The sequence below is a fragment of the Aedes aegypti genome, chromosome 2 (genome assembly GCF_002204515.2).
Source record: "Aedes aegypti strain LVP_AGWG chromosome 2, AaegL5.0 Primary Assembly, whole genome shotgun sequence".
NCBI classification, from domain to species: domain Eukaryota; kingdom Metazoa; phylum Arthropoda; class Insecta; order Diptera; family Culicidae; genus Aedes; species Aedes aegypti.
Window position 1 is genome coordinate 327,364,668 of NC_035108.1, and position 24,252 is coordinate 327,388,919.

At 38.7% G+C, this 24,252-nt stretch overlaps 1 protein-coding gene across 1 annotated transcript; it reads right to left on the reverse strand.

Moving 5' to 3' along the window:
- Nucleotides 1-1,339: 1,339 nt before the first annotated feature.
- Nucleotides 1,340-23,844, reverse strand: LOC5576637 (protein dimmed; the record flags this gene model as incomplete). The annotated part of the gene is made up of 3 exons (XM_021839608.1): nucleotides 23,620-23,844; nucleotides 7,225-7,491; nucleotides 1,340-1,687 (listed from the first exon to the last, which is right to left on the reverse strand). Coding segments are annotated over exons 1-3 (840 nt in total), but the record flags the coding sequence as incomplete, so codon positions are not given.
- Nucleotides 23,845-24,252: the final 408 nt, after the last annotated feature.

The window sequence follows — 24,252 nt, forward strand, 5'->3', positions numbered from 1 at the left end:
CTTTCGTTACCGTTCTGCTATCATTGCGTTTCGACCATAAGGGGCGCTGAAGTGGAGGTTCGCCAAGGGCGCAATGAGACTACGCTACGGCTCTGTGTAGAGCTACACAGAAAAAAAAATCCGTTCTCGTATCCGTGAACAGCAGACGTGAACTCGTCAACAAGCAAAAATACACCGTGAACTAAATCATGTTTATGCGTAAACATGATGATAGTTTATAGTGTATTTTTGACAGTTCACGTTTTTCAGAACTCTTTTTTGAGCGTGTAATTAACGATTTATTAGCCCTGAACTAGCACCGTTTTATTGATTTGAAGCTTTAGGTGGTTAGTGTTATTTGGGTTCATTTATTCTTATAAACTGCGGTCTGAAGTTGATCTATATGAAAAATATTCTGCATAAGATACGTTAAACTAACGTTGAGACTTTTTGTATGACCGACTGAACTGGATTTGAACTTATGATTTTGTGAATAATTTTCAAATAATGGTTGACTCCCATATCTTCTTCCTCCTTCACTAGTAAACACCCCTTCCGTGGTGATTAGGGAGATGAAGAGGTATTCTCGATCTCTAGCAGCAACAATCATCACACACTAACATTCCGTCCCCATCCCAACTGACTGTAAGGACTTGGCCGGCGCCGTTATTGACCAATACTTTGAGAGCTGCAGAGATAAGCAGAAAGTCCCATCGCTTATTAATTTGGATCGAAGTGCAATTCTTACCAGTTTCGATCAATCACGGAGTAACCACCATTGCCATGTACAGTCAGTCGACGCTATGCTATAATAATAAGCAGAAACGATAGCCATTAGATTACCGAACCCATGAGAAACCCAGGAGAAATAAATGTCATACAACAAATGCTTATAGCTCTAAAGATGTACTGCTTCCATTAAATATCCAAATTAACCAATCTTCATATGTAATCCATTCGTTACCAGGCTCAGATTGAATTCAGTGACCCGCACTTTTCAGACACATCTCACATAATAGAGCACCCATTCTCAATCAACCAAGTTTGAAAAGAAAATTCCGATCGCTTTCCTTTGTTGGTGCATTGTAAAAGAAAGACAACATTGGAAACCATCTCCGGGTTGGTTCCTAAAAGTGGGCGTTTACATCATTTGAAATGGATCCTCGTAGAAGCTGTTATCAATGTCTATACTACTTGCATTGTTGTTGCTGCCATTGTTGTTGTTGTTATTGGTGATGCTGTTATTATTACTATTACCGTGGGTGTTGCCGCCATTGCAGCTGCTTCTGCTACTGCTGGCACTGGCAATACTGTTGAAATCCACCATATTGATGTTGTTGTTGTTACTACTACCGTTGTTATCACTAGCCCTGTGGTTGTGTTGGGTGAGAAGTTGATGCTGGCTGATGCCGTTGTTCAGTCCGTCAAGTATCGATATATTGGACGAAATTTGATCGGCGTGATGGTGCTGCAGCGAGTGTCGAAGATCGGAGTCCGTCTTGAGGATGCAATTGTTCTGCAGAGCGTTGGTTGTCACCGAGACCATCGTTGATGTACCCGCAGCACCGTTGGCAGAGGTTTCCCCTTCGCCTCGCATGACGATGATGACATCGGTCAGGGCGGTAATGTAGTTCTTGGCCAGGGTTAGCGTTTCTATCTTGGACAGACGACGTTCTTTCTTGACGTGCGGGATGACTTCTCTTAATGACTGTTGGCGAAGAGATGGAAGCAGAAAAGAGCATGGGTTTAATTACTGGTGCTGTTGGTATCAATTACTGTCGTCAAGAACCGAGAAAATTAAATAGACTGTCATCGTGGAAAGTGGTTAGAAGATTCTCATTTTATGCTACGTGTTTGGCCGTTTTATACACACTTATCTACTTGAATGGTACTAAAGAAACGAGTAGTTCATCAAGTTTGATTTCAATCAAGCTTACAAATTTCAATAGTTGTCGCAGATCCTACTTGCGCTAGAGAACTTTTACAGTCTTTAAAAAAAAAAAGATTTGAAAGTTTGTTCGGCCAGCAGTCCGGAAGAAATACCTCGTAGGTATTTACATTTATGGGCGTATCCAGAGGGAAAAATAGGTCATTACAAAGATTAATAAGATTTCTGATTTTTTTCAAAGATTGCCTCCATAGTTCAAGTACCGTAATCCGGGGTAACATTGATCATATTTTTGAATGTTTCTTTAATATTTCGTTGGAAAATGTAAATACTGCAAATTTTATATTTTTAAAACAAGTACTGCCACCCATACCTTGAGACTATATACTGTATTTTGTTTATTAAAAGATTTAAGCATGTTAAAAAAATGTTTTAAGTGGTTATTTGTGTTAACTGATATGGGGTAACATTGATCACCTATGTAAAAAAGATTCGGTAATACTGAAAATGTCGTTACTTACCTAAATCATGGCCCCTGAAGCCGAATATGAAGGCCAAACGCTTACAAGTCATTTACTTTTTAAGTTATTTTAAAATGAAAAACACCTCGAACCAAGGAATACGCCTAAAGGTAGGCAATTTCCTAAGGGAATTTTACATTCTTAATAGTTATTCGGTAATGTTGCCTGATTGAGCATACTTATAAAAGTGTTGACAGCGGAATCGTTTTCGGCGATGGGGTTTTTAGTAAGAATCACATTTTTCTTACTTATACCGTTTGCAGAACTTATGTGAGACATAAATCTTCGGTAGTGCCATCCTTAACAATTAAAATCATTATTTCGAAAAGTTGATAAATTTACGCATAAGGTAAACGCAATTTTCGCAAAAATAGTAACTTTTATTAGCTCATTAATATAAGAAAGAGAAGCACCATTCATGATTTGGAAATGTTTCATCAATAAATGATAACACGATCTTTTGATGGGATGAGTCATTCCGATCAATGTTACCCCGCTGATCAATGATACCCCGGATTACGGTAATTAAAAATTGAGTCATTATGAATATGTTGGAGTCCCTACAGCAATTCAAGTTTTTGCTAAAGTTCATCAAAGATTTTGTCAAGAATGTGCCACAGGATTATGAGGAATTCTACAATTATTATTATGAAATTTACCCGATTTATGCTACATATCTTGCAAGCAGAACAACTTTTTTTTCAAAATAAATTTGTTTAGGTAGGATGGATGGTTGACTTATTCAGGAATCTCTCAACGATGTCCATGAAATACTCCTCCATACGTTTTTTTCCAAGTACTTTTTATCCGATTTTTTCAGGGCGATGAATATTTTGCAGAGAATCCACAGCAATACTGTTACATTTGAGAATGTCCCATAAAAAATTAACTAAAATATATAAAAAAAAACATTAAAACACATAAATGATTAAAATGAAAATAGGAGCTAATTTATTTTACAAAACTTGCCCATCGACACGCCGTCGGAAAACCGCCAACTCCCCCCGTTGTACTAAACCCCACTCGCGGCAAGAATGGAAAAAAAAAACGAGCACAAAAATTTAGACGAGTCGTATTTCCGACTCGGATTGCCCAACCAAGGCTCCCTCTCTTGGTGCTTGGTGCTCGTAGAAGCAAGTTGTGCTCGGTACGATCCACGATATAAAGTATCCCCGCAAGTGAAAGTGAAAACCCTTTAAAAAAATTAATGACCTTTTGCTAGCCTTAATCAATCGGCTAGACACTGAAAGTTGGCAGGTGTTGTGAAGGCCAACGTAATTAAGAATCGTTACTCGCGAACCCGTGAAAACCCGGTCGGTGAAGTGCCACGTGAAGAAATCTACGTCGGTGACCACGTGAACCCGGCCAGTGACGGTATCCACCAAGGTCGTTAAATCTCAAAGTGACTGCGTGAACGAATCGAGAACCGAAACATATCCCAAACCACCTAAGATTGGGATCCCGCGATTCGCGTGTGTGAAGTGTGTGGCGGTTAACCTCCAAGCCCGCCGGAGAGAAGCCCCTATAACGGACCAGGGTGAACCAGGCGTCCAGCATCCGACGGCTTTGGGCCGCCGTAAATCAGAAACTGTAGGCTAGGCAGCCCCTGGGATGAGATTCGGGTAAGTCTGCATGTTTTCTACTAGCCTTGGCAAACCCCTAACTTATAATACCTCTAGGTATCCTCACAGGAATTTCTATAAGAATGCTACCATGAAATCTTCCATGAATTTCTGCGATAATCTTAGTGAAAAAAAAAATGGTTACCGAAAGACTCCTCCAAAAATCAGTCTTGGAATTCTAGAATATTTTTTTCTAAAAGACAAATAATTTATCGCATGGATCTTTCTGCGAAAATTCATTCAAAATAGGGAATGTCTACCAGTTATGGCTATAGTGGTTCCCTATTTGGCAATATGTGTTTCGCGAAAACTTTCAAATTTTGAATATTCTTGAATGTTTTAGCATCAAGATTCATTTGATATAAAACTACTAAAACACACAGAATGATTAAAAATTTGAAAACAGTCCAATTATCACGTACCGCCAGACGGGGACTTTTGATTCCGGGGGATACTTTTGACACTCACGTTTTGAATTTATTACCAGCATAAATATTAATCTGAGCCATTTTGGGTCTTCAGGATTTTAATTAACCAATATATGCTCTACAATCAGACATGATTTTTTTTGGAACAACACCAAATCAAAAAAGTCCAAACAAATATTCACAAGCTATAAAACATTTGCTATTTGTTGTTTTATAATAATAAATGATCAAATGTCTTAATTTTACGACTCATATTTTATTATAAAGTAAAACACAATGAAAAGTAAACAAAGGATTAAGTGAATAATTATAAAACATATATAATTCAATTCTTATGAATCCTGATCATGCATGCAACCTCAGTTCAAAAAATCACCTATCAGTACTCTAAAGACAACGTGAACATACGAAAAGTCAACTCTCTTAGCGTCGAACCATTCAAAGGTTATTTTTTGAAATGACAAAAATTAGGTAAAAGGAAAGGTATGGGCTTTTTAATGTTAATGTACAAGAGCCTATGTCGACACTTACAGTGACGAACTGTTCATATTTTGTTAAGTTAATTCATTTAAGTAACATTCCCACCGTTGTTATAATTAAAAAATGTTCCATAATATATTTTTCATTTAAACTCGTTTAAAGTTTGTTCTACAAAGTTTTTTGTATTGAAATATGCTACAACTTTGCTGAACATACCAACTTGCTATCTATTAACATAAAAAAGTTGGCGTATAGGACACTTTGCGATTAGTGCAGAGAAAAAATCACTTTCGTACGAATTGTAGTACAACTAATTTCGAGACACTTCTGGGAAGCAACCTATACTCTAAAACCACAAAATGACGTCGAAAAGTTCATGTCCGCCTAAACTTGCTATCTGGACCATTGTGCACTGGTTTCACTAGCCGAATCTAGTCATTTGCGGAGACGATAAAAACGTGACAGATAAATTTTTCGCGCGCGCTGCCTACTGCGATCTCCCTTTCTGCTGTGCAGATAAAAATAACAAAACAATAATTAAAGATGGCCGAAGTAGTTTTCGGCAAAGTATCAAGAATCGGACGTAATTGATTTTGATTACACCAATTATACAACTCAAAATCCCACTCAAAACGTAATCGGATTCGATCGATGAAAATGCCAAGAAACTCATTTCTAGTAGCAATACGAAGCTTGTTTAACTCATTTCTTCGAGTGTGGTGTGATGGCCGAGAGGTATCGAACGCAGCTTTTACTAACTAGACCAGAGACGCAGAGACCCGGTTAGATTTCACCTGAGACGAGACTCGCGGAGACGGTCTTCTTTTTCTGTGATTGCTTAGTTTTTTTTTCTTATTCCACTCTATGTTTTCATAAATCATGCGCAAGCTGTTCAAACTCTCATATGAACATCCCAGCAAAAAATTATTGTGTTTTCATCACACCGAAGCATAAACAGCCTTTTGAGTGAAATTTCATGCCAGCAAACGTAGCAGACATTAGAAATAACAAGCCTTGTGGTTACATTTATCAGCATCTTTGGAAAAACTGCTCCGCTGACTGAGGATTTGAATTACAGTTTATTTTGAATACAATACTTTTCACTTTTTCAGCTTCAAAAACGATGGGCTGCATTTGACGTTTCGTGACAGCGGAATGTGGGCTGCAAATGACGTTGATATCACAGCGTAACAAAAATGACATTTTTGCGTGTCTCAAGGATCAAATTATGTGTCTCTAGTAGATTTGGGGTTGCTGAATCTGGTGCCATTCTCAGAAATGTTCCAGCACGTCACAATTTTTAGCTACATGGCGACCTGTATAAAGTTGTATAAAACAAAAATTTAAAGTACAATTTATCATACTTTTTTGTAATCTAATCCACCATACATGCAAAATAGAACTTGAACTTTCATTTCAGACATAATTTGATTGAAATTGCGCGATTAAATTTCGATTAAACCGATTTTTTCAACATGCTTGCAGTCTCCATACAAAATTCTTCGTTTCTTCTATATGGCAAAATACAACAATTCTCTAAACCATCAAAAAATAACTTTTCCTTATCGAAAGTAATACAAACTTTGATGATAAGTATTGTTATACACATAAAGTTTGAATTCTGTGGCAAATTAAGCCAATATATTACCTTACAAGCTGGCAAACTTGCATGCAAGTTGGCTGAAATAGTCAATTTTTGCATTTTCAACAGTCAATACCTCAAAAACTAGACGTGCTTCTGAAAACGGCAATGGATTCAGCAACCCTTAATTAAGTGAATAGCGGTATTTTGGTGCTGGAGACAAAAACGTGTTCCGCAGTGTATTTTTCCTCTTCGCGAGTCTCTCTCAGGATTTTACCATCTTTTTGATAAACTTGTCAAACTTGCTAGACCTTGATTTTTAGCAATAGCTGGCTGGTTTTATATGTTTAAATGGTGTAATTGTACACCATATTTGCGACGGAATTGATGTGCAGCTAAAATGACGTGATATTATAATTTATTTTTTAATACACAGTAAAATGTTCTAACCACTATACAGAGTTCGTCCCAAATAAAAAAGATAGCGTAAACGTCAGCCTTGCGATTACCACAAAAAAAGATCATCCATACACTTTTTAATACCTACTTCTGAAAGTTCTGAACATTTTCTTTGAAGTAACTCTGGTTGTCAAATCAATAAATCAAACAATCTATGTAATTCCTGACTACGGCCATGTTTCTATCATATCCGCTGACCTACAATTGTGTCGGAATAGAACCCACGCCAAAAAAAAAACATCCTCGTTGCACCACACAGACTCACCTGAAATGCGTCATTGAGGCTGTGCATTCTCATCCGTTCCCGCTCGTTGGACTCGAGCCGTCGCAGATTTCGTTCCTTGGCATTGAGGACGCCTTTTCGGCGTCGTGCGGCTGCCGTGCTGGTTTGCAGATGATGGCCGGAATGGGAAGAAACGTGACGACCCCCATGGCTGCTTCCTGTGCGGCTTCCATTGCGGCTACTTCCGCAACTAGTGTCGTCACTCTGTGAACTCGAGTCGGTCATATCCGGATCTAGGGTGCACTCCTGCTGGGAAAGACACAGAAACAATGGGCGGTGGAGGTTAGTGCAAGCGAAGCCTCAGTGCTTAGCGGCTATTTTTGAGCAGTCTAATTGAAGAAGTTCCTACGTTGCAATTAGGTCACATAGTTCTGGAATGAAGATATTCCATGGTTATAAAAATAAGTAGGCAACAGATTGAACAAAGTGAGATTTGAGTTAGCCGATGTGGAATTAAGGCTGAGATCGAAATTGAGGCCTTTCTTAGTCTAGTGGTAAAGTCCTCGGCTGTCAAGCAAAGCCATGTCGAAGGTGTACGGGTTCGATTCTCGGTCGGTCCAGGATCTTCTCGTAATGGAGATGTCTTTGACTTTCCTTGGCATAGAGTATCATTGTACTTGCCACACGATATATGAATGCGGAAATGGCAAATTCGGCAAAGAAAGCTCTCAGTTAAAAACTGTGGAAGTGCTCAGAAGCTAAGAAGAAGGCTCTATCCCTGTGGGGACGTAATGCCAAGAAAGAAAGAAATTTTAAACCATATGTTTATCTATGGTGACAGTTTTCCAAATCAATATACTATAGCTATTTTATCCTGTAGAACGTACTTTATCTACGCGATTTCCAATTTGCATATTATCAGCATCAAAAACCTGTTTTTGGGAGCCGACCACTGATTTGAATGAAAACCTCTCAACAGCAATGTATATAGTAAACAGCTTCAAAGCTAATATTTATTGAAAATATTACATATAATTATTTTACTGGGAATACATTTAAAATAACTTACATTCTAGTTCTACTTCATATTACCTTGAGGAACAAACTCGCCAGCCTTTCTTACTCTATTTTAAATCACAACTAATGCAAACAAATTTAATATATCTACATACAACAACCTCAGTGCTGCCAGTTTCACCACCAGTGCTGGGAATGGTAATAGTAGTAGGCTTGAATTTCGAGAAAGTCACGTGGCTATTTCCAGTACAGTAGTTCAGAAACGGAGCCTATGTTGGGTGTATGAATTTTCTAAATCATTAGTGTCATTGAAGGCCCTAAATGCTGGAAATGCAGCGGGAAATAGAACATTTTTGTACAGTCATTTTGGGTTGCTCTCAGCAACAAGTGTTTTGCTATTTTGAAGGCTTTTTGCCTACAGGAGCGCTGTTCGCGAGTCACTGGCTACGCTGACTGTGATTTGTTTTGCTTGGTTACCGTAGAATGAATTTCAAGATTTTTCCCAACCCTGTTCACCACACATCCACCGGAACACATGTGAAGGGTAACAACTTAAAAAAAATAATTTCCTTGCTTTCTTTGGCAAAATTGTAAGGGTCTTTCTGAAATAAAATTAATCAAATATTATATAAATTATTTAGGAAGAAAATTAAATGACGTGATATCACAATTCAGTTTTTGCTGAGTTTGGGTTGTAAATCCTGTACACCTGGAGGTGTCATCAGTGGAATTCCTAAATCAATACTTGAAGGTTCAATATAGTAATTTCTTTTTTTTTCCAAAGAAATTTATACAGTTATTTCAAAAAAAAATGAAGGAGTATGTTTTTTTGTTGTTGAAATTATCTCATGAAAATAAGGAATATAATGCGAAAGATTTTCTACAAGATACACGATACATGATATGCTTCTTGAAACAAATGAAACTGAATAGTAAACTTCACTATTTGGAGGGTGTTTTGCATTTAATTCAAAATGTCTGTACATTGACTGTACATTATAAGCGCTGGTAGCTTGTCTTAAAAATAGGAACTTTAAGGACTTCATGCTTGAAAAAAAAAGACCAAAAAGATACTAAATAGGAACCATGAAATTAGAATGAATCAAGGAGATACGAGTTTTCAAAAGGATTTTCTAATTATCCATCCAGACATTTCTTCAAATAATTCAACAATTTTTGGGATATTTTGTCTTTTTTTAAATTTTTTTATGATTTATACAAACTTCCTAAAAAAAATTCGTTCATCTTTCGTCTCGATTTTTTTTTCCAAGGACCATTCCACAAACTTGGTTACAAGGTTGGTAAATGGCTGGGCATGGGGCTTAATTGGTACGTCGCGTACCTGAAGGAATAAAATAGATCCCTCTGTGCGGTCCTTAGCCTCTTGCCCAGCAACTCCTATCCCTACCTCCTCGCGGTACTGTCCGGGGTACGAGTAACCTTAGGGAAGATCGGGTAACCAACCCCCGGTGGGAAGTTTGGTCGTATGCTGACAGGGAAGGGGGGGGGGGGGTTTGCTTTTGCTTTTGCTTCTGCAAACCTTGAGCGTCTGTACTCCATGTTAGGAGCGGCTCACAACAGCGTCTGTTCCCCATGTCAGGGGCGGCTGATCATCGTCCGAGTGCCAGAGAGGGACTCTAAGCTAAACTGCGCACTATGGTCCTCCGAACATTTAGGGGGAATGGTCCTCCGGAAATCTAGGGGGTTGGTGTCAGGCCAGCCGTAAAAAAATCAAGCAACGAATAATCAACGAGAGAATACGAACCGGGACAATCGGCGAAGACCACAGCGACGTAAAGGGACTAGCGATTGGAAGCTCGGTACGTGGAACTGTAAATCTATCATCTTCATCGGGAGCACACGCATACTCGCCGACGTGCTGAAGGACCGCGGATTCGGCATCGTAGCGTTGCAGGAAGTGTGTTGAAAAGGATCAATGGTGCGAACGTTTAGAGGTAACCATACCATCTACCAGAGCTGCGGCAACACACATGAGCTCGGCACAGCTTTCATAGTGATGGGTGATATGCAGAGGCGCGTGAACGGGAAGTGGCCAATCAATGAGAGAATGTGCAAGTTGAGGATCAAAGGCCGCTTCTTCAACTTCAGCATAATAAACGTGCACAGCGCTCACTCCGGAAGCATTGATGATGACAAGAACGCTTTTTACGCGCAGCTCGAACGCGAGTACGACAGCTGCACAAGCCACGACGTCAAAATCATCATAGGAGATCTAAACGCTCAGGTGGGCCAGGAGGAGGAATTCATACCGACGATTGGAAAGTTCAACGCCCACTGGCTGACGAACGAAAACGGCTTACGACTAATTGATTTCGCCGCCTCCAAGAATATGGCCATTCGCAGCACCTACTTTCAGCACAGCCTCCCATACCGATACACCTGGAGATCACCACAGCAGACAGAATCACAAATCGCCCACGTTCTGATTGATGGACGGCACTTCTCCGACATTATCGACGTCAGGACCTATCGTGGCGCTAACATCGACTCTGTCCACTATCTGGTGATGGTCAAACTGCGCCCAAAACTATCCGTCGTTAACAACGTACGGTACCGACGGCCGCCCTGGTATGACATAGAGCGGCTTAAGCAACCGGATGTCGCAGCGGCATACGCGCAGCACCTCGAGGCTGCATTACCGGAAGAGGGTGAGCAGGACGAAGCCCCGCTTGAGGACTGCTGGAGAACAGTGAAAGCAACCATCAACGATGCAGCTGAGAGCAACGTCGGGTACGTGGGACGGAGTCGACGGAACGATTGGTTCGACGAGGAGTGCCAGGAGGTTTTGAAGGAGAAGAATGCAGCGCGGGCGGTCATGCTGCAGCAAGGGACCCGGCAGAACGTGGAACGCTATAGACGAAAACGGCAACAGCAGACCCGCCTCTTTCGGGAGAAAAAACGCCGCCTGTAGGAGACGGAGTGCGAGGAGATGGAACAGCTGTGCCGGTCTCAAGAAACGCGTAAGTTCTATCAGAATCTCAACGCATCCCACAACGAATTCGTGCCGCGCGCCGAGATGTGCAGGGATAAGGATGGGAGCATTTTGACGGACGAGCGTGAGGTGATCGAAAGGTGGAAGCAGCACTTCGACGAGCACCTGAATGGCGCTGAGAGCACAAGCAATGGAGGAAATGCTTTCGTCAGTACTGCGGAGGATGGAAACCAACCATCCCCCACTTTGAGGGAGGTTAAGGATGGCATTCACCAGCTCAAGAACAATAAAGCTGCTGGTAAGGATGGTATCGGAGCTGAATTCATAAAGATGGGCCCGGAGAGGCTGGTCATTTGTCTGCACCGGCTGATAGGCACAATCTGGGAAACTGAACAGCTACCGGAGGAGTGGAAGGAAGGGGTTATATGCCCCATCTACAAGAAAGGCGACAAGTTAGGTTGTGAGAACTTTCGAGCGATCATCATTCTGAATGCGGCCTACAAAGTATTCTCCCAGATCATCTTCCGTCGTCTATCACCTATAGTAAGCGAGTTCGTGGGAAGTTATCAAGCACGGACCAGATCTTTACTGTACGGCAAATCCTCCAAAAATGTCGTGAATACCAGGTACCAACACATCACCTTTTCATCGATTTCAAGGCGGCATACGACAGTATCGACCGCGTAGAGCAATGGAAAATCATGGACGAGAACAGCTTTCTCGGGAAGCTCACGAGACTGATACGAGCGACGATGGAAGGTGTGCAAAATTGTGTGAAGGTTTCAGGCGAACACTCCAGTTCGTTTGGATCCCGCCGGGGACTACGACAAGGACTTTCGCGCCTGTTGTTCAATATTGCGCTAGAAGGTGTTATGCAGAGAGCCGGGCTTAACAGCCGGGGTACGATTTTTACGAGATTCAGTCATTTTTTTTTCTCCGCGGATGATATGGACATCGTCGGCCGAAAACGTGAGGCAGCAAAAATTGGACTGGTGGTGAATGCGACCAGGCCAAAGTACATGCTAGCTGGAGGGGCCGAGCGCGACAGGGCTCGCCTAGGTAGCAGTGTTACGATAGACGGGGATACGTTCGAGGTGGTCGACGAGTTCGTCTACCTTGGATCCTTGCTGACGGCTGACAATAATATTAGCCGTGAAATACGGAGACGCATCACCAGTGGAAGTCGGGCCTACTATGGCCTCCAGAAGAAGCTGCGGTCAAAAAAGATTCACGCCCGCACCTAATGTACCATGTACAAAACGCTCATAAGGCCGGTAGTCCTCTACGGGCATGAAACGTGGACGATGCTCGAGGAGGACCTGCAAGCACTTGGAGAATTGGCGCCCTTGGCGGGTGCCAACATGGCCAACCGCACGATACGGCACTGAGTATAGGTCATATTTCCCTTTACTGTCTTATTGTACCGTAAAACGGGGTATCTTTGATAATGCGGGTAACTTTGATAGTGCGTAACCCACCACATACTAAACGAAATATCATAATTTCTGTTAATCAGTTAAGCAAAACGAATGCAAAACTAAATAAAATTAGTATGACACTTCATGCAAGAGTGGTTTTCATTTGAATCAAGAACATTTGAGGCTTTTTATACGAATATGAAAAAATGACACAATTTTAGCATTTTCGAAACGCTTACAAACAATCTGTTCTACGATCACTATCTGGTGTAGTTTGAATAGTCGGCTACTTATTTTTGACAGCCTAGTTATCATAGAACTTGAATACGGTCTCAAATCTCTTAGCGAAGAGCATTTTCACAAACTGGGAGCATTTTTGTAATCTAAGTCAAAAATTTCCATATAACGTTAAACGCCTTGAGGTATGCAATGCCCTACAAATGTTCGTTATTCATTCAATTTTGTTCGACTCATACTCCATTATCAAAGTTACCCCAAAACAGAAAACCAACTTTCGATTATATGAAAAATTATATCATCCATTCAAAATAAATCTTTTGGCAATCTTTCGACTGCAATCGATAGCTAGGATGCCAGTACTTGTTTAAAAAATATAAATTATAATTCTTTCAAATAGTTAGCATAAATATTCAAGTTTTCTTCGAAAAAACTATCAAAGTTACCCCGTTTTACGGTACTTGATGAAGAATCGTGATTAACTGATGAAAATTGCCTTTTGTTTAATTAACATTTTTTGGCTTGTAACTTGACATAACTCGAAAATGGCTACATCTAGATCAGTAATCATGATCATTATTATGGTTCAGAAGAATTTGAAGATTTTTATTTTATCATCAAAACGTATTTGTTTTACTAAAGCTAGCATAAGCATGTGTGACCGTAAAATTTGTTGCTGCTACTCCGTGATTAACCAGAATAATATAAGTTGCACAAGGAACCAACAGATGTAGCTTGGGAGTAGCTTTCCATTTTCATTATACACTTTCGAGAACTCCAAACATTATGAAGTCAATAATGGCGCCAGCAACGTCTTTATGGTCATCGAGAAAGAGAAGGAATATTAGTGACATCCATTGTTACTAGAGACCGAGATCACCTCTACATCTCCACGGTTGTCATGGAGCATAATTGTCCCATGTAACTTTTTGTGCATTTTGACTTTTTGTCATCAAGCAGTTTATTTTTACGTATAGTTTTAGAAAACACCCACCAAAAATTGACTTTGTTCGGAAACTCAATGAAAAGCAAGCCAAGTCATTTTGTCCCATTGTTGAATTTCCACGCATAACTGTCCCACTACAGTATTTCTACGCATAACTGTCACACTATACAATTCGCTGCGCTGAACTCGAGCAAAATATTCAGTAGGCAGTTTTGAATTAGCTGGTGTTTGGGAAAATCGTTTTGAACATTTTCTTATGTTGGCTTTACATCCCATGTGGAACACAACCCGTTTTATGTGTTTGAATTATCGGGATAAATTCATGCGAGCCTGACGTCAAATTTGATTGAAATTTTCAATATCAAAATATTATTTCCCATCCGTTTTTCAATGAATTTCAGTTGTATTTTCAGGGTCAATCACAAAATTCTTCTAGTTTTTTGAACCGCGGTCATCGATTAGAAATTTATCGTTATTTTGGATTCATCACGGGAAGTACTGAAATAATCCCACTTGAAGAATCAGTAACAACTTTAATTTCGAGTGGCTGGCTTGCGACAAACCAACTTCATTATTTAGCAAACGAAGTCTAAATAAAAATAGTTTGACCGACATTGGATGACTTGGCCACATGCTGGGTTGTTCCGAATACCGGTTCACTGGTGGAAGTGGCCATTATATTGTCGAATCTGAAACCTGGCTTGTGACATATCAATGTCAAAGGTGGATCAAGTCAAGTCTTAAGGTGGTTCAAATGTATTTGAATGACTTGACCACATGTCGGATTGTTCCGAATTCCCGGTTCCCTGGGGGAAATGGCCACTAAACTGTCGGTTCTGAAACCTAACTGGCAACATTGAACTTCATAAATTCCCAAATCAAGGCCAAAGAAGTGTAACTCAAAGGTTCTTAGATGACTTGATAACATGCCAGGTTGTTTTGGATACCCTGTTCCCCAGAGAAAGTGGTTATTATATTGGCGGTTTTGAGACTTGCGACATATCAAACATGATGAATTTGCAAATCAAGTCAAAAGAAGAATAGTTAAAGAGGTTGAGATGACCTGACCACATACTGGGTTATTACGGATAACTGGTTCTTCGGTGCAAGTGGCAAATATCCAAAGTAACAATTTTAGTTTTACGAATTACTTCCAGGGTGCTATAAATAAACGCCGATAAAACCACCATCAAGACACTGTTGCCTTCATCGCATCCCCCAAAACCTCTTGTAGATTAGAACGAGACTAGTTGGCCCACTCTGAAAGAGGCTATGAAGAGCATAACTATGTCACACGAATAAAGCATAATAGCATTTATGATAGCTATGTTGAGGCCACCTTTTCTGGATGAATGTCGCTTCATCTTGAAAATGATTTTATCAGAACATCGATCTTGCCGAATTTATTCTAACGTAAACAAAACAAAATAAGATTGGAAACACGTCTGTGATAATTTATTTCTCAGTATTTGAAGTGCTCGAATCTTTAGTGTCGAGTGAGATTTACTGTGAAATGTGATGAGAAAGAAGTGAATTTGCCTGTGCCCCCTCTGAAAGTGACATATTTCTAATTATTTAGCATTTGCTTAAATAAACTGCCAGGTGAAAATTCATCATTTCTTGGTTTGGTTGGGCAGTAAATGTGCTTTAAATTATATTCAGTCAGTTAAATCATCACACCATAGCGTCTTATGAGCGAATTCATGGAGATAACATGATTTGAAAAAGTGAAATTGTGGAAACCGGAGTGAAATTAATATGGCAGAACCATAATTGATAGATTTCCTTCGACAAATGCTGTTTTGTTATCATAAATACATAAATAAGGGCACACTGTTATGATTCGGCATATGTGGATGTAAAAATGCCTTAATAAATGCTGATTGAAGATGATTCAGCTTTTTATCGCTTTTTATGGTAACTAAGCAGCATTAAACATAGTTTGACAGTTCGGGAGTGCTGTTTTGAAGAAAACACGCAAAAAAATGAAAACGCATATCAGTTTTGCATTTTACCAATAGAAGCATTAACCTAAGAATGCTAATGTCGCTGCTGTTCGTGTTACCAACATCTAGTTTGCCTCGAACTGACAGCGTGAGTACCGGGCCTCAAAGTGTCAGATTAATTTCAAGAACCAAAACAACATCATGGTATAGAACAAACAATGAAAAACCATAATTTAAGGTAATAAAAATTGAAATCAGTTTTGTGACAACTACGCCATTAGCGTTCTACTACTAATAATTCTATTGTTTTACCATTAGAAATAAGTGTTCCCTGGTAATAACGCAATGTTAGTGACTTTATATTGGTGTGGTTAGTATTAAATTTGCAATGCAAATTGTGTTTTCGCATCTTATGAGTCCCAATACTGATTTGGAAGGTATAAATAAGGTAAGTCATCAGAAACCAAGTGGAAGTAATGCAGCTTAAAAGCAGCTTTTATGACAACAAGCTGTATTATATGAGTCTTTTATCATAGCCGTAACAAATAAGAGTCGTTCAGCCACGGCAAGCAGTTGAAATAAGGTATTGTATGCTGCAATAAAGCAGGTTTTGTAGCCACAAAATTTTGACTTTATGTTTTGGCTCTAAAAGGTTTTGAAAAACAGCCAAGAGCTGAATTACAAAATATCATTTTTTGGCAACGTTAAATTTCGCCTCTAAGTATCAATCACTTAACTGTCATAAAACATTAATAAATCCTCACGAAAGCCAAGTTGCTGTGGAATTGTTACTTGGGATGTTGGCGGTTCTTAAACTTAATTTGCGATGTATCAAATATCATGATTTTGCAAACTAAGTCCAAAGAAATGTCAAATCGTGTGATTTGTATCGTGAATTTTGAGTTAAATATTAATTCCGCAGAATAACCTTGAATTCGCAGATGAGTTTCTGTCAAGCCTCTAGCTGGAAGAGTCGATATAGAAATTTATTACATCTTAAGGGGCCCACATAGCCGTAGCGGTAAACGCGCAGCTATTCAGTAAGATCAAGCTGAGGATCGTGGGTTCGAATCCCATCGGTTACGGGTTGGAAATTTTCTCGACTTCCCAGGGCATACAGTATCTTCGAACCTGCCACACGATATACACATGCAAAAATGGTCATTGGCATAGTAAGCTCTCAGTTAATAACTGTGGAAGTGCTCATAAGAACACTAAGCTGACAAGCAGGCTCTGTCCCAGCGGGGACGTAACGCCAGAAAGAAGAAGAAGAAACTTTCTAACTTACACATCCACTCTTTCTATCACTAACTCATACATTTTCTCATTATCACACATACAGAAAACTTTGCTTTCCATCCCATACTATAAAATCGTATTTCTTCACTTCCCCACACGTGGCTCCGTTTGGCACATGTCACTTGAGCCTTCATTAGATGCCTTAACATAGTCCTGAGGTTATACATCCTCTCCATTCGGTACAATATATACGTAAGAACGGTCATGCTTAGCACATAATTGGTCACTACTTTCAGTGGGACTGTTATGCGTAGAAATTGACCAAAAATCTCGTATTTCTAGGCATAACAGTCCCACTTTGAATTTCGTAGCTAAATTTACTTTATTCCCATAATCCAAACTCTTGACTCTAATGAACACACTATTCTTTATACTATTGTAATGATTTTAATTTAATTTACCACACACCTGGTCAATGCGAGGCCTAAATGTGTTAAAATCTTTAAACGCGTTTTTCTCGATTACATATTTTGGAACATGGGACAGTTATGCGCAGCCCTGTCGTCGTAAAATTTGAGGTTCTTAGTCGTCCCTTTTTGAGGGGGGCGTTGCTGTAGCCCAGAGGGCGCTTCTATTCCCAGGCGTTAATGATGTCGGCTCATAAGAAATATCACAAATATTTTAATATATAGGGATCAACTGTGATGGAGGTGTTGTTTGCTATGAGTTTTCGACTTTCAGTTTATATAGATCATAAACGGAAATCCAAAAACCCTTGGCAATATTTTAATACATAATAATTGCAAATATCACAAATACATACTTTAACATACATTCCTAACGAATGAAAACCAAAATGCATTTGCACGTATTTAGTTTGAGTTCCATTTCTATTGAAATATGGAACGAAGTCAAGATACATGGACTTAAACATTATTTAGTAGAAAAATTTTCTGATGTAAAAAGTGAATGTTATTTTGTCCTAGTGTCAATTGAATATACCTTAACAATACCTACTGTATATGCTATGTGACTATTTCTAGAGTCATCCTATTACGATGTACCATTCAAAAGAAATCATAATCCATGAAATAAAATTAGTCTTGTAGAACCTATCACTCAGTGTAAAAGGAATCATCTAGTGCCGATCTAAAAGCCACATAGAACCGTTTTTGGGTCTCTCTCAAATTTAAATTTTTTTAAGATTGTTTGTGTTTCAGGGAATATATGAGAAGAAGATACGAGAAGAAATACATAGAATTCATCAAAAACTGAGCATTTTGCCAACTGTCAAGCTATGGTCCAACAATTTGAGTCAACCTAAATGCTTCTCCTATAGTTTTATAAAATTTAGGCAAAATACGACGCAAACTGTAATTCTAATTATATATGTCGATGGTAACCGCGTTTCAGCGATTATTACTCAACCATAACTCGGAACATTTTGAACGAAATATTATGCGGTCATGTCAGACCAGAAAAAAATTTAGACTTGACTAGAATGCGAAGAAAAGTTTTAAAGTTGAACATAAATAAATCAATACCTGAGATTCGATGTTTCGAATGTTTGATTATGTTTGTACGTAAAGTAATATATGAAGCATACTTAGAGAAATATATGATATTTTTTCTTTTGAAAAAATGAATCAAATAATTAAGTTTACTAAGATTTTCTTGAGTTTTCCAAAAGCAGAACATCTAGAAAATTTGAACTATTTTTTTACATAAAGAAGAAGTGTTCGATTTTCAGCCAAATATATGGCTTAAATTACAAATAATATCGCTGTTGAATTGATAACAATATGGAAAAAGTCAACAATTTCTCTGGTTTTCAATATATTTCACAATGGTTTTATCTTTTGTACCGTTTTGCATCGAATTTCCGAACGCTTCGAAAGCCGGACACCTTGAACATTTTCTTATTTTTTGCCATGTTTAAGAAGGTGTAACTGTAATGTTAACACTCAGTTCGATTCTTTGATTTAAAATGTTTATTGTGAATGTCAACGTATTGCAGAAGGCTTTAAAATCATAAAACAAAAATAAAAATAAACTGCGCGTGAAATCGTCAGTTCATTTTCCGCCTGATAAACAATTTCTTAAGGTTGGTGCTCGGATATGAGCTCGAAGTTTTCATAGTCAACATACGTTTCTGTGTTGTTAAACGTGACGAGCAGGAGGAAAAAAGTGAGTTTTTTGTTTTGTTGCCAGCTAGTGAAATTTACCGGTATTTATATGAACATTTCTTTAACACTTCAGTCGTCGCGCTGTTGTATTTTGTACAACACTATCGAAAAAACCTCGCTTATCGTTCACAACAGCAGCGTGGTGGTTTTGACGGTGGCGAACCGCGCGACGACTGGAAGGTTAATAATGGTTAAATTCAAGTGTCCGGATTACGAAGCATGATTTCCAGCTGCTTCAAAAGCCGGACATCCGAGAATGTGAATTGAAATGTGCCTCTATTTTAATCATAATGATCAAAATGGACAATTGATGATGGTAAAAGTGATTTAGAGAACATTCGGTAAAAAAAACTAAATTGTTACCTTCCGTTTCGGAAAAATAATTTGAAAAGAATGTGTCTCGTTAAGTTCCAGATGTCACCCGTCACTGAATCTCATGCGGCGATAGAAGAGAGTTGTGTGATTTGTCTTTGTTTTTCACATCAGTTATGACTGTTTAATAGTCAATACTGAAAGCTGGTGATATAACCTTAAATAAAGTGCTAAAAATTCAATTCGAATAAAATACTTACAAATCTTTGAGTTTTAATTAAATAAGAGTGTCCGGAATCCGAAGCAAATGTGTCCGGAATTTGAATCAGCTCGAAAGCGATGTCCGGATTTCGAAGCAAGACATACAATGGAACTTTTTTTATTTTACCGTGATGAATCAATACCCGGACGATTAAGCGGTGCAGCATGATCTAATTCCAATATCAATATAATTGCATTAGATTTGATTAACGCACTACCGTGTCACGAATCGTTTCGACTTTTATCTTGATGATAATTGCAAATATTCTAGTTAAAATAGCGAATATAATATGGAAATAATGTTTTTTATTACACATGTTTCGTTTTCAAATTCGGACATGTGAATCAAAAAACCGGACATTCTTGAATCAATTTCCGGACATCGGTGTTTAAGCCAGCTTAATTCAAATAAAATTAAGAAAATTCAATTTAAATGTGGCTATTCTATCATATTTTTTGTTGTTAAATATAGGGAAGCACATAATAATATTTTAAAAAATGAATAATCAAGATTATTCTGTATTTCGGTTACTCATATCTTTTGGTTGTAGTCGCGAGCAAATAATCTGCAACAATCGTCATCATAAAGTCGACTTTTCCACTACAGAATAATACATACACGACCATCCACTTTTTCTTGCATTTATTTCAGTTTTCGGTGCATTTTTATTACAAAATAGATGTTCACTCAAGCAAACTACAAGTTAAACATATAGCGTTCGGATTTCAAATCCATGGTTCACAAATCCGGACACTCACTTATCACACGAAAAAATGTCCTTATACACTTGTTTTCACAGTTTTAAAGTGTTCCATGTTCATGAGCAATGTTATAAAGCTCAGATGTGAATCATTAAAACCACATAATTATTCAAATTCACATTGTATTCAATAGAAGTTACCAGAGTGTCCGGATATTGGTACCGTGCGGATTTTGATTCACCACGGTAGTGAGATTTTCCTCAAACATTGTATTTTTCTTTGCACAGCAACAAAAATTGAACTATGTACGGTGTGGAAATATTTTATAGCTTCAAGATATACAAGAATTTGCTTATAAAATTCAAGTTTGAAGTTGCACTGCCTCTTAGGAGTCCGGATTTCGAAGCAAAACGGTAGTTTTACGATAGATATATTAGTGTATCAAGTATCAATTACAGATGGTTTTCAAACCTATTTCATCAAATTTAAAAACACAAAAATGCTGCTCGTGGTGCATACTTGATTATGAAATTTAACACTATCACATGAAAATTATTGGTTCAGAAAAAAAACAAGGGTATTAACTGACTGTCATAAGAACATATAAGTTGAAGATTCTTTCATTTTTAAACGTTACCATATTTCATCAAACTTCGAGAGTGGTCTTGGGCTTCTTAATGACCACGTGCTTTTATCGAAGGATTTGTAGAGATAATTTAACCAACATTTTCTTTAACAATAACGAATATTAGGGATCATGCGTATACAGCCATAGTAATATCCATTAAATTAAGGGATCCCGTTTCACAACTCAGGGTAGTGAACGGACCAGTCATCTGGTACGCACACTGAGAACTATTCTTGCACCTTCATGAACTGCATTACTTCTCGAAGAGACAAACCATTCGGAAAAATGGCATTCGAGGAAAAGGGTTATTCTGGAAACTGTCATTCGTGGAAAGGACATTCGAGGAAAAGTGTCACAATCGTTTGATAAATGGTAAAGACAAACTATAGGTATTATAAACAACATATAAAACTGAAAGAACCAAACACTACTCTTCACTTGATATACATTAGTTAAGGTCATAAAGCAAACAAAATTTAATTGGTTTCCTACAGGGCGTTAAGTTGCAGCTTATCTGCGTGAAACAAGGTACAATCACTTCAGGGCGTTGATACAGATTAAAAAAAAATGATTGATTTTTACGGGGCGTTACGATTCAATTCATTAATGTGGACTAAGGTTAAATTACTGCAGGATATTGATAGAGCTTGGAATTTTCAATTAATGTCATACAGGGCGTTGAGATGTACCTGATCATCATAGAAGAAGTCAGTCACTCCAGTCAAATTACTGTAAGGCGTTGATACTGCTAAGAAATTTCAATTGATTTTCAACAGGGCGTAAATATGCTCCAGATCTCACAAAGATCAATATGGAATTCAGTCAAATCACTTCAGACCGTTGATATAGCTTGATCGATTGATGTCATACAAAGCGTTAAGATGTTTCTGAACTACGTGAAAGAAGGCCAAATTACTCCAGGCGTTGCTAAAGCTTGGAATTTTTAATTTATGTCCTACAGGGTGTTGAGATGCACCTGATCTACATAAAATTAGGTCAAAATACTCCAAGGCGTTGATACAGCTTGGAATTTTCAATGGAAACAGAGCATTAAGTTGCACCTGATCTACGTTAGAAAACAAGGTCAAAATACAAGGAAAATAGATATCGAACAGGGCGTTAACATAAAATTGATTTACATGACACGAGTCCAAATTTCTTCAGGACGATGATACAGCATGGAATTTTCAATTGATGTCCTACAGCGCGTAATATGCACCTTATCTAAGATCTACGCGAGACAAGGTCAAATTATTCCAGGGCATCAATACAGATTGGAATGTTCAATCGATACAGGGCATTGAGGTGCACCTGATCTACGTAAGACAAGGTCAAATTAGTGGAGGGCGTTTATACATTTTGACAATTGTCTCACAGGGCGTTAAAATGCAACTTATTTACATGGAACAAGGTCAAATCACTCCAGGGCGTTATTATATCTTGGAATATTCGATTGATGTCCTACAGGGCTTAAAGATGCACTTGGTCTACGAAAAATGAGGTCAAATTTTTCCCAGGGCACTGATAAAGCTTAAATTTTCAATTGTTGTCCTACAGTGCATTGAGATGTATTTGATCGATATGGGATAAGGTAAAATTACTCCAGGGATAGAGCTTGGAGTTTCTACTGATGTCATACAGGGCGTCAAGATGCACTTGATTTACATGGGATCAAATTAATCCAGGGCGTTTATGCAGCTTGATTTTTTTAAATAATGTCCTACAGGGTCGTAAAATGCAGCTGATCTATATGAGACAAGTTTAAATTACTCCAGGGCGTCAATACAGATTGGAGTTTTCAATCGATGCAGGGCATTGAGGTGCACCACATCTACGTAAGACAAGATAAAATTAGTCAAGGGCATTTATACATCTTGACATTTGTCCCTTAGGGCGTTAATATGCAACTGATTTACATGGCATGAGTCCAAATTACTCTAGGGCGTTGATAGATGCACTTAGTCTACATAAGGTGAGGTCAAGTTACTCCAAGGCGTTGAAAAAGCTTGAAATTTTTAATTGATGTCATACAGGGCGTTAGGATGTTACGGCTCTATATGGGACAAATTACTCCAGGGCGTTGATACTGCTTGGAGTTTTTGATTTTGATATATTTGGAATAAGGTCAAATTATTCTAAGGCGTTGATAATGCCTGGAATTTCCGTTCGATGTGGTGAAATTACTCTAGGGCGTTTGATACAGCTCGTAAATTTCGATTGATTTTCTACAGGGCGGTGATGTGCTCATGATATATATGAAATTCTATGCAAATAGGTTTAAATTACTCCAGGGCGTTGGTAGGTACAGGTTGAAAATTTCGATTGATATCTTATGGGGCGTTAGATTGTTGTTGATTTCATACATTATGTTTTATGTCTTCGGGTAAAAAATTCTAAAACAAATCTGAGAAAAGCTTCTTAGTCGTCGACTAAGCGCGACTAAGCAGGACGACAGGGCTGGTTATGCGTATAACGGCAGTATTGTTTCTTATGATTTCAAATAATTCTGGATAGATTTCGTCCCCTGGATTATGAATCATAATTATTGAGTATTTTTCTGTAAAGCACTTTAACTTCTGCCCGAAAACTCACCGTTTGAAGGCGCCTCGCCGTTCGTTTCGGTCTGGAAGTGGCCCGTGCGTTTCCACCAGTCAGGTATTCCTCCGGAAGCTGTAGCAGGTCATCGGATCGGTGTCCGTTTTGTCCATTAGATCCATTGCTGTTGATTTCGAAGAATCCACTCGTGTCAGATGATTCGGCAATTTCGGCTGCTGCTATTTGCAGGATGTTCCTATCGTCTGTCAGGTCCGATCTCATTTTGATGATTGGTTTTTTTTTCTGGTTTTAATAATTCGTAAATGTCTACCCCACTCTCTGCTTAGGAACGTGGATGAGGTTCTCGGTTAATCACTTTAGGTCACTGGTTACCACTTTAAACTCTGAATCGAACTCAATTTTCTCGTTGCCGTGTTTTCCATGTTCTCGGTGCAGGGATTCTTGCCGGGTTGGGGTTCTACCCACTCAGCCGTCGGTGCTGGTTACGGCTTTACCCAGAAATTATTCTCGGCTGGATGTCTGTAAACGGAAAAGAAAGCCAAAGAAGAGATAAACGGAATGAGTATTACGCTCGCCCTGGGAGATTATAAAACACTTCCGCGCCAATTTTCCCTGCAATCTATTTTTATTTCAAGATTAATTTGCAGACCACCAAAGGGACATGGCTGG